Genomic DNA, 12457 nt, shown 5'->3' with positions numbered 1-12457 from the left:
AATTTTTTTAATGTATAGAAGTTAAAAAAAAAATCTTCAACTCCATCTCCGTCAAAATATCCTCATTTAAAAGAATGGATCTCTCACTAAATCCCCAAATTTAGCCAAATGGGGTTCTTCTGGCCCAAAAAAAGGCAGTTAGTTAACTCACTAAGTAAGGACCCTCCAGTGAATGTCTTGCTTCAAAATTCTTATACCAAAATTTGGGAACGCCGCAGGACTGCCTCAGCTGATCTTAATGGAATTGTTGACCCACAGAGAGACACAATAAGGGGAAGAATAACTTCAGACCTATGAAGAAGAAACTGCCCCTAACACCATTTACATAAAGTTACTAAAATACAATAGGACTATGTAGAGAAACTAGATCACTATGTAAACTTAAAATTTTTTCAGTATCTCTTAAGAATAGAAAAGAAAGTGTATTAGTCTACCTCTTCCATAAATTTATCTCTCTTCAAATATCTAGGACTTACATTAGCATTAAATTAGGACCCAACATCATTGCCTATACTAATACCATTTATATAATGAAGCCTTCTTCATTCATGTGCCCCAGTCATATTTGATTATGTTTTCTACATCAGGGAGGGCATTTCTAAATGGTTCAAACCAGTGTTTTTCAATCAGTTTTGGTAACAACCCATAGTAAGAGAATAATTTATATCACAATCCAGTATATCTAACTGTAACAAAATTTGCACAAAATAATATTTACCGTTACTTTAGTGATGTTCTCTTATATTTTTCTATACTATTCCATTTTTTTAACTGTTGATGTTTATTAACTAAAATGATTTCATAACACACGAAAGGATCACAACTTCCAGTTTGAAAAACTCTGGCCCAAACCATCATAATAATTCTAATCAGAGGGCAGACCCTCCAGGCTATCTTCCAGATTAGTATCCCTTTTTTATCCCTGTGATCCCCAGTCATTAGAGCCAGTATAAACCCTCTTCCTTACTGAGTTTTGAGCCCCACCCACCCAGTTCAACCTAACTCTTCATGTCACAGTGATATATCTAATGCTCTCCCCACCTCTAACATGTTCTTTTTCCATTGGAAGAAAAATAGAGTCACAGATTAACAGGAATCCTAAATGTCAAAGCATAACTCTTTGGTCAAATGAAGGTAATAATCAATATACTTAATCTGCTATAGATATATAGTTTACTTAGTAAATATCTGAAAATACTGTTCAAAAATCATCCCCAACACACACACACACACACACACACACACACACACACACACGAATTACACAGTTTTTAGTTAAAAAGAGATCATCTAGATCACAAAACCCAACTTCCTTATTTTAAAGAGGAGGAAACTGAGGTCTAAGGTGGTTTAACGAGGATTTGTATGACTCAGTTAATGTCCAAGTGAGAACCTAGTACTTTCAATTCCCCATTCAGTACTTTAACAACTGGACTATTCCCAAAGTTTTAAAACATTTCAATAGAATAAAAGTCACTTATGAATGATTTATGATAAGACATTCCCCTCAACCCAAGATGAATTACCTGCTCTGTTTGTTTCCATTTCTGTTCCAAAGCATCAAACATGACTCTGCACAGTTCTTGTACGTCATGCTGCTGCCAAGCTATTTTAAGATAAAATTTAATTAAAAACAGCAACGCATTTAGCATAACAAAACATCAATTTGCTGTTTAAAAGCAAACTGTCAAGAACATGGAAAAGTCTACACAAAATAATTCTAAATTAAACAAAGAACACAAACTATACATTATAGTGATGAAAAAGTAATCACAAGGAAAAGAATCAAGAGATCTTAGTATTTTATAAGTAACACACGCTTTATGGTGCTATGATATTTGCTATTTTTGTTATGTTTTACTGTAGAGTTAAGAAATATATTAAGAAAAATCTAGGACAATAAACTTTAAAAGTTTTCATTTAAGTACATAAAAGTAAAATTTAACCAAACTTACTTTACAAGAAAATTTTAATTGTTCAAAAACTTACCCTGAGAACTTAAATTTTAAAAACAAGTTATTTCTAAGTCCCAGCAAAAAGCAATGAAAAGGTTTATGGTAAAGTTAATTAACTGTTAATACATATTATTTATAATACTGTCTCCCAGAATTCCTTTGAATACTAGAAACACTTATCATTACAAGAGAATTAGTACCCTCACTACTATCCCATCCAAAGCTCCTTGTAACGTCTGTGGTTTCAATTGCTCTCTTTTTGCTGGTTTGTAACAAAACAAAAAGCCTCTGAAGTTGATATGGGATACTTGTCACTGGATCTTCTTCAGATTCTTCAAATTCCCATCTATTGAAATAAAATATTTGAAAATTAGTTATAAAATATTTTTATATTCTTAAAACATCATTAATGTTAACATCATATAATGCAAGACCTTTGAATATTAACTGAAGCTATTATTATCCAACAAAATAGTAGCCTTTCTCTAATTCATAAATTCAGAAGAAATTTAGACTTGAACAAAAAAAAGGCCTAAGAAGGCAACACAAATGAAAGGCAAAGCTCATCTAAAAGTAACCACAGAACTTGAATCTGATCAAGACTCTTGTCCTTATTATTAATTCATACAGGGAACAGAACAATATTAAATAACACTATGGCGTTCAACTAGCAAAATCCAAACTGTGGAAAAGTACAGGAAAAATGACATCAGTTTTCAATATATATCTTTTCAAAAATTAACTGTAAGGAGAAAAAAATACGGAAGGGGATTAAAATAGATTAAGACTCATAACAGTTTTACTGTACGGCTCTTGTTTGGATCCCGATTTGAACAGATTGTTTAAAAAAAATTATGAGGCAATCAGGAAAACCTCTGCACTGACCCGAGAGATAATTTACAGATGATGTGATGGGGGTGTGCTTCCAAATAATCAGAATGGAGAGTTTTCCATAAAAAAGACTGGTCATGAGTTGGTAAAATCCAAAGCTGGGTGATGGGTACAGAGGGATTCATTACAATGTTCATTTCCACACGTAGACTTAGATGATGAGCTTACATATGAATGTAAATATAGTGCTGTCTGAGCAACACAATCAATATTAAAAGTTCTAAGAATACTTTAAATACATATCTGCAATAATTTCAAGGATACTGTATAAGAGTAGCACAAAAAAAGGAAAAATCAGTTAATTTGTACTTTGAAATGTCTTAAAAAATAAGTTATGTATACCTTAAAGAAAATATACAAAAATATACAAAACAAGGGCATAGTAAATGTATTATTAGATACTCACAAAAATAACTGTCTGACTTTTAGAGTTTATTTAAATATGGAATTTCTTTCAGAGAGCATTTTAAAATACCTAGTGTATATACAGTCTTTTATAAACATACACACACAGACACACACAGTCACACACACACACACACACACACACACACACACACACACCCAACATTATATTTTAATTAGAAACAAAGTTTGTAAGTTTAAAAAGATATCTTTGTTTCTTAAACTGAGAAGTGAAAAGAAAGGAGAATATGGTTTACATATTCGGATTATCTCAAAAAGCAGACAACAATTCTTTATAAAGATGTTAAAGCTAGGGGAACCTGGGTGACTCAGTCTGTTAAGCGTCCAACTCTTGATTTCGACTCAGGACATGATCTCAACAGTTTGTGGGATTGAGCCCCAAGTCAGGCTCTGCACTGACAGCTGCTTGGGATTCTTTCTCTCCTTCTCTCTCTGCCCCTCCCCTGCTTGGTCTCACTCTCTCTCAAAATCAATAAATAAATAAACTTAAAAAAAAATAAAGATGTTAAAGCTATAAGTGAGGGAAGCTTAAATAAAGTAAGCTTATCCCCAATGTAAATCTTATTAATTTTATCCTTTGCTAGTCTACATTTCTGGTTCTCTCTCTGCACAAATTTTTCATATGCCAGTCTCTCAAAAGATCTTTTTCTTAAATACTAATCAAGGTGTGTCTTTATGAAGTGAGAAATGCCCCAAACTTTACAAATAAGTGTAAGAAGGTAAGTTAGATTTTATTAGTTAAAACCTATACTTTCATTCTTAAATCAATTTTATTTATAAAATCTTTTTGAATACTCACTTATATAATGCATTCCTAAATTCAGGAGTCATAAAAAGTGTCTGCAAAAGGCTGTTCAAGTAGCAAGTCATTGCTTGGTTTACTAATCCCACATATCCTTTAAAAAGAAAACACAAATACACATAAATCAGCATTTACATTAAAAATAACAAAAAGAAAGCTTAATAAGAATTGAATGCACAGTGAAAACTGAGAGACTACGGTTACTAAATTGGAAATTATTTTAATTTTTCAATAGCACCTAAGAAAGACTTTTTTTCTAAAATGTGCTCTATGTAAAAACCTTGCTTCGCAGAACAAGTGAGGATATCTTGTTTAATGTCCAGAGATATGCATGGGTATTATCTAGCATTTAATAAAATTTAAAGAGGAATACTTCAATATAGGTATGTTTAACTGACATAAAAATAACCTTTGTTCCCCAAATTTACTTTAATGATCACACACCCAAAATAGGAAAACTGAACTGAACCAGCTATCTCTTGCTATCAGGCCCTATAAACCAATTCATGCCAAGAATTAATAACATAGGAGATAAATTCATTATATAAAAACTCGGAGTGACTTCCTCTATTTTAACAAGTCCATGAAGTATGAGATTCTATACATCAGCACACTCTGCAAGAGTAACTATAAAGTAAAAAGAGAAGTCAAAAGTAGGGAAGAATAGAGAGAGGGAGGGGGGAAGGGAGGAGGGAAAAAAGGAGAAGCATATAGGAACTTAAAATTTAAGTGAATGATTAGAATTACTCAGCTTCATAAATCTGATTGGACATGGCTACCACTGTTGGAACATTTTTGGAATGTCTCTTTTGAAGTAGACTTCAGGCCCAGTTTATGAGATACACATACACAAAAAAAATCAGTCTCATCATTTTAGTTTGCCTCATTATGTGAGGAGAATGTGGTAAATACTTTGCTTAATAATTAAGCTTATTCACTCCCACTTAATACTAAATGACTTGGGTGTTTCAAAAAAACAAAAAACCTTCAATCTTTTCTCAGTAGATGCTGAAGGTGTTCACTGAAGCCTTTTAAAACACTTTTTCAGCTTCCCAATTATCAAAATGTCTTGAGAAATGGTAGGCTTTGTGGATAACTATATTGCCAAAAATGATGAAAGGACAAACAAATATTCATGCTAAGCCTTGGTCAATTGTGGAAAAGAGGAATAGACTCCACATTATCTGCATGGTTCTAAGAAGATATCGAGTAGCTACTCTGGACTACGGTTCAAGTTTTGATTTCTAATGCCTTTCATATTTAAAAATACTGTGTTTGTGTATTCTATTCTACATTGTTATAGAATTATAAACTGCTTCAATTCCTAACCACCCCCCACCTGAGTTGTTCTCATAGCAGCCTGTCTTTAATCCATATCAGAGGCTTCAGCTCACTGTCCAGTAATGACCTATTTGCTTGTATGTCTTCCCCATCAGACTGTGAAGGGAGGGATCAAATCTGATTTATCTCTTTATCCTACTACTTAACACAGAAGCAGGTGAACTTAAGGGGAAAGTGCATATGACTTAGAAATAACACAAGTCTATAGGATATGTGGCCTGATTATTCACAATGAAGCATATTTCATTCTCAGTTATTATAAACAGATTCTTCCCCGCAAACAACAGTGCTTTGACCATGAGACCAGGTTGTTCTACTTTTCCCGGCTGAGGCTGCCTGGAATTTCCCTTCTTTTCCATCTCCTTCCCCCAATCCCTCAACAGTGAAGATGACTACTACTACGGTCCTTTGCGTACCTATAGACCAATCATGTATCATTTATATGTGACCTTGTTTCCCTTCCCTGGGCTTAAAAAAGGGGTGGTAGGAGAAGAGGGTTTAAAGGAAGGAGTAACAGCACTTAATTATTGCCATCACTCTTTATTTTGTCATTAGCAATAAAAATCATATAGAAAAACCTATGGTCCTTTGTACCTGATTTAGCACCATATTTTGCAAAGAATGCAGTGTCTCACATAAAGGCACTATTTTCCAAAACTATGAAGATTTCAGTGATACTAATAAAAGTGCTACTGAATAACAGAAATCTTGTCATTAAGCATGTCTAAATCAACAAACTTAAATGACAACTGTTACCACGTGGGTCCTATATCTGAAATAGCTGTGAATCAATACTGTAAGTGTGAGCTAGTAAGGGAAAAGATGAAAACATGCCATTCTGTGAGGGGCACATGCAGAAAAAAATCCTGAACAGAACCGGCAGGTAACAAGGTAGGCATCAAATAGGCCAAATGAAGTAGGATGTAACAGGCCAACTCCTGGAGCTGATAAAATAATTCTTAAAGAAACCGGCCAAGGACAGTTATCATGGATTCAGATAATGGAAGCACCCTAGTTACAAAGTTTCTAATCATCTGCAAGTCCTCATTAGCCTTCAATCCACTCCTTGCCCCTTAATGTTCATACACACAATACCCCATCCCTGTCCACCCCTACCACCTCCTGTCAAAAACAGTGGCTGGCTACGGGAAAGTTGGTAGGCAGGGGAGACAGGAAAGAATACACCAAATCTCCAAACCTCTTGCATTATGGAGAAATGTGTTCCTAGAGTCCTGAGTCAAAATCATGACAGCATCTTCCAATAAAAACATTTGGTACGTGGTACCAAGATTTACAATAATTTAAGGAAAATGAAATTTCAGTAACAAAATTATTTTTGAACCACAACTCCTTTAGATGCTTATAGACTATTTTAATTCAGAAAGGCAGTACCCCTAGAACCCTAGAGGGAAAATGTAAAGGTAGGGAAAAGGAAGGGAGTAGAGGTGTGTGAGAAACAATAATTGGAAATGAAGGCTACCATTACATGACAGTGTAGATTAAAGGCCTCTAAAATTTTTTATATTAAATTTCAACATAGTAATTCAATTTCTGAGAATTTACCCTAAGGGAATAATCAGAGATAAAAATAAAAACTTACGTACAAGAATGTTCATCATAACATCAGTAATAACTAGACAGCTTAAATATCTAAACTATACAATGGAATACTGTTTTTAAATGCTTATCATATAGTATTAAGGAAAAAATACATACAAATCAAAAAATGCTCGTAACCTGATACCCCCATTTGCAACAGAAATAAGCAAAATCACTATAAGTAGTTTCTGCTAGTAGTACTGTGATTTTCACTTTCTTCATTTTAAAGTATGACAATGAACATGTATTACACCTGCACAATCAAAGAAAGAACTTTTTTTTTAACGTATAAGTTACTCTGTAGGAATTTATGGGCATCATAGAGCCGTAGAATATATAGCACAAGGCAGGAGTTCTGTAAATACTCCTATTAAAGGACTAAGTTGGTTGTGAGAATACAAAGCAAATATTCCAAGAATCCTAATTTGTTAAATCTGGAACTTTCTCAAAGTATTCCAACTATCTCAGAATAATCTAGGGTGCTTATTTAAAACAAAATGCAATTTATCCAACCAGTATTCTGGGGAGTAATGCCTTGGAACCTACATTTTTAACAAGTATCCCCAAATGATTTTTAAAGAAATAAAAATCTGAAAATCACTACTCTAGACAGTGTAATGATAAACAGCTTTATTACCTCCAATTATCTGAAACAGAAGATAATTTTGCATTCTTTTATTCCTGGTACATGATTGCAAAAAGTTCTATGGATACAAATGATCCTAAACACCAAATACAACCATCTTTTACTGGTATTTCCAGAAAAAATACACGATTAAGCCTGTACAAATGATCAGCTATAAGGAAATTATTCTACATTTTAATTACAAAATATAGTAAAATAGAAGATTACAGATCACATGAGAACAAAATTTGCAATGTAATACTATAATTTAATTCTTATACTATGTATTTCATATATTTAAAATCATCTCTGTTTTGAAGTTCTTTTTTTTTTTTTTTTTAATTTTATTTATTTTTGAGACAGAGAGAGACAGAGCATGAGCAGGGGGAGGGGCAGAGAGAGAAAGGGAGACACAGAATCTGAAGCAGGCTCCAGGCTCTGAGCTGTCAGCACAGAGCCTGATGTGGGACTCAAACTCACAGACTGTGAGATCATGACCTGAGCTGAAGTCGGACGTTTAACCAACTGAGACACCCAGGCACCCCTGTTTTGAAGTTTTAAGAGTAAAAGTTCTGAAGTCACACCTAGCATTACCAGCTGTGCAATCAAAGACTTCTTGGAAGCCCAGTTTCCATTTCTTTTAACATAAATAATACTACCTATTGCAAAGGTTTGTTGTAGGATAAAATGTTATGTAAAAGCACCCAGATTATATTTAGGCAATTAACCAATCTTATATATACTGAGAAAACTGAAAAAATTCAAAAATCTTTATAATGTTCAGAAAAGAGTTAACAGGAATTTTAAAATTACATGATTAATTTCAAACATACAATTTGATTAAACTAAAAGGTGACACAGTAGGTCTAATAAAATAAGCGTAGCCCATCTGCTTCAAAACAGAAGTATCCCCCATAGTCTACTCTGATCCAAAAGGATATAACGGAAACATTCCTTTCCAAAGAAAGTCAGCTTCAGAATTTAAGATAAAATTCAAAATAGAAAACTATCAAAAAGAAAAGTCTTCCTTCAAAATACAACATTCAATATTTTTTACTTTATTACTAAAGAGTGGCAATAACAATATAGTAAAATCAACATGAAGTTGAGAGAAAAGGAAACCACATATGGCTCTAATTTTATCTATGCTACCTAGTAACCTTGCTTTGGGTCTCAGTTCTCTAATTCATAAAATGAGAGGATTAGGCTTGAGATCTCCAAGATTACTCTGGGTCTAACACAGTATGATTTTATGAAAATACAACCACCCTCACCATAATTAAAAAATCTTACCAGTTTCTGATTTATTCAAGATAGATGAATAGGAGTAGTTTTGGCTGACATAATCACTGGTAGGGCCCACAGAACCTTCTCTTGGAAGTGGACCTATAAATCGGTCATGGACACTATCATCCCCGGCACTGGAATCCTCCTGAAATGCAGCACAACCAATATTTACTGAGTGGCACATGTTGCTCAAACAATGGGGGAAAAAAAAAAAACAAACAAAAACCACACTAATTGCTGAGGCAATGAAAAAACATGAGGCCTTACGGTTACCACCAAGACATTCAAAGGAATGTTACACCCTCACCATTTCCTACAGGAAGGCTCAAAAGACACCCAGTGTAAAACATTTTGGAGAGATGCTCTGGTCTCCTTTCAAAGTTCTTACTTTTGTAACTTTCCTAATTCTTTTTCAAATTTTGTTTATGAGAGAAGGATAAAGTTCCACTGTGAACTCTTTTGATGACAAGAGTGTATCATTCATTTTTACATCATCCTTGCCAAGTAGACCTGGCAGATAGGGCATACTTAAAAAGTGTTGGATAAAATGGATCATTTCCTACTGTCTCCAGTAAGAAACTTCCTATTAATGAGAAAGATGTGAAAAAGGATTCAGGGATATATACTTAGCATAAGCAATTAAGACGGAGCTGAAGAGTAATTACTATGCATTTTAAAACATGAATTCCCAAACTGTGGATCTAGAGCTCCCTAAATTAATAGCTAATTTATATTTCAATGTCATTCAGACAAATCAAAATCTTCTCGAGAGATCATAAAAGTAACTGATGGGATAGAGCATATTCTAGTATTGCTTCAGTATGGATGCTCTGTTTAACTACTGTCTACTGTCCAGACAGGTATTCTAATTCACAATAGACTTCTACATGAAAAGCATCAAAGAGAACTTTTCTTGAGTGAAGTTTCATTGAAGAGAAGTGTTCTAAAAAAAGTCCATAAACTCTGTGAGCCTTACTTTCCTGAGTCAGTAAAACAACAAGGTAAATCAGACCAGGTTTTCTCAATTTTTTTTAGGAATGCCCCTCAAATTGGGAGTTACTGGATTAGATGACCTCTAAGACCACCGGACCAGACAGGAAAGGCAAATACTAAAAGAAAAGAAATAAAGCACCTAACTTACAAACTAGCTATTCCAAAAAGAAGGGGGGAGAGTGATAGCAAAAATGTCAGAGTAGAGAATTCTGTGGGTCTGTCCCTACCCCAAAATACAGAAAAATCTAGGCATAACTGCCAAGGACTTACAGCAACTATGCAAATACTTAACCAAAGGAAAGGCCACTGAAACAGAGGAGAAGATCTCTGTGGTATTCTATTTTATCCTAGATCCACCCCAACCCTGTCATGGTGGTAGCCTTGAAGATGGCAACCTCTGTTCCCAGTGCAGCAACGGACTATATACACACACAACAGTGCTTTCGACGTCCACTGTTACCCTATTAACATATACACTTATAACAAACCAACATAAAATAGACAAATAATTTATTATATATAAATTACAAATCATATCTCTTCTCCTTCCTTTGGAATCCTGCTTCTCAACAGTGACAGTCCACAAAAAATACGAATATGGGGCTTTCTAAATAGTTTACCAGCAGTATTTGAGGCTGTTCACCATCTTTATCTGTCAAATGCAGAAAGTTCTTCTTTCCTGGCTCAAAATTAGCATCAAGAAGAGACTTGTCACTGGTATGGTCCAGTGGAGCCTATGGGCATAAAATAAAATATCTCAGATTATGAGGAACATTAATTATAATAAAATAAAACAAGTAATATGTAAATGAACACATCCACAATCCTTGTGCTCAAACACTATTTTTTAAAGTGAAGATTCTGGTAAATTCTGTTAATCTAGACTTGGAATTAACTCATTTTCTCATATATTAGGATGGCTAAGCCCAGTGACAGTACATATACTGACAGGTATCCCAGATGTTCCCATTTCCCAACATTTAAAAAAACTGGAGAGAAAAAAGGTAAGGTTAAGAAGTAATATTAAGTATTGTGCAAAAAAAATAATTATAAACATCTGTGTTTCTATGTTCTCTAAAAAGTCTGCAATATAGTATGTAACACATTTTTATGAAGACTCGCTAAAGATAATTTTATATAACTAATAACTGTAAAAACATGTTTTGATATATGAATATGAGAATTCCCAGATAAGCAACACACTAAGCAACCTAACCAAAATAATTATGTAATATACCAACATGGGCACTTTCAGAAAGACTCCTTAAGGAACAACCTGTCCTAGTAAATGATAACCTATTTCAAGTTCACTGCCAGGATCCAGAGGATTCCAGGAGGACAGAAGTGATTACTCTTTTGAAAATTAAACATCTAAGATCTGTAATCTTTACCTAACTCTTTTATCTGATAGGGCAATTTCATTCTGATACACTCTGGTTGGTGGACGACAGATGGAGATCTGTGTGCTTCAAGTCTACAGTAGGGACTCACCCACACACTAGTCCATTGTTGAGAAAAATAAGAGATGAAATGAACACCCCATTCTTTTTGTTTTAAAGCTATTTTGTTATATTAAAAGATGTTTTTAATGTTTCCATGACATGAGGAATGCCTCCTTAGAAAAACTTATTTTATGGAAATGCCTTTCTTAGGAACTTACATTATATAAAAGCATAGGTATTAAGGATAAAAATACAAAACCTACCTATAAAAGATGCTGCCACTTGCTATATGTGTGACTCTGAGCAAGTTACCTCCATTTCCCCATGACTCCGCTTCTTTACCTATAACATGAGGCTGTAATAGCACCTACCTCACAGAGTGGTTGTAAGGACTAAATGAGATTTTCTGTATAGAGCCTCATAACAGAATGATACTAAGCACATAGTAAGTTCAAAATAAGTGTTAAGTACATAAAATAACAAACTTATATGGTCTCTCTTAACAGGCTCACATCTAGAAATCCATGAGCAATATGGGACATAGAAAATCGGAAGCTAAGAGAAGCCACATGGAAGGAGGAAAGGTATGTTTGGGTCCTCTACGTTCTCTGATAAGAGATCAAGTAATATAGCTGGAATACACAGGAGGTTTTACCTCAACAAATCTGTGTGTATGAGGTGGTGAGTAGCTATGTGGGTTAGGTTTTCACATAAGTATACATAAGCAGGTGCAAAGAGTATGCTTTCAGAAATGTACAGTAAGCAAACAAAAATACAGAAGTCAAGTACTTGAAGTCAGTCATAGCCACACAAAGAGAAGAAGGTAATCCTGACATAGAGCTATTTAAACATAGTGTAGGTGCTAATTTAATTTTTTTTTTTTAATGTTTATTTATTTTTGAGACAGAGAGAGAGGTGGCAGGCTCCAGGCTCTGAGCTGTCAGGACAGAGCCCGATGCGGGGCTCGAACCCACAAACCGTGAGATCATGACCTGAGCCGAAGTCGGACGCTTAACCGACTGAGCCACCTAGGCGCCCCATGTAGGTGCTAATTTAACACACATTTTTAGAGTGCCTAGGGAGACTATGGAAGATG

At 34.4% G+C, this 12457-nt stretch overlaps 1 protein-coding gene across 2 annotated transcripts in view; it reads right to left on the bottom strand.

The window, feature by feature from the left end:
- Positions 1 to 12457, bottom strand: part of USP47 (ubiquitin specific peptidase 47) — a 105771-nt gene that overhangs the window by 51958 nt on the left and 41356 nt on the right. For both annotated transcript variants that reach the window (XM_015537931.2, XM_042959483.1), the window contains 5 exons: positions 10540 to 10653; positions 8933 to 9071; positions 4072 to 4168; positions 2156 to 2301; positions 1527 to 1606 (listed from right to left, as the gene is read on the bottom strand). In XM_015537931.2, coding sequence (XP_015393417.2) covers positions 1527 to 1606; positions 2156 to 2301; positions 4072 to 4168; positions 8933 to 9071; positions 10540 to 10653 — 576 coding nt within the window. The remainder of the gene's footprint in view (positions 1 to 1526; positions 1607 to 2155; positions 2302 to 4071; positions 4169 to 8932; positions 9072 to 10539; positions 10654 to 12457) is intronic.

Source organism: Panthera tigris, chromosome D1 (genome assembly GCF_018350195.1).
Source record: "Panthera tigris isolate Pti1 chromosome D1, P.tigris_Pti1_mat1.1, whole genome shotgun sequence".
NCBI lineage: Eukaryota > Metazoa > Chordata > Mammalia > Carnivora > Felidae > Panthera > Panthera tigris.
This window is presented reverse-complemented; position numbering and strand designations above follow the sequence as displayed.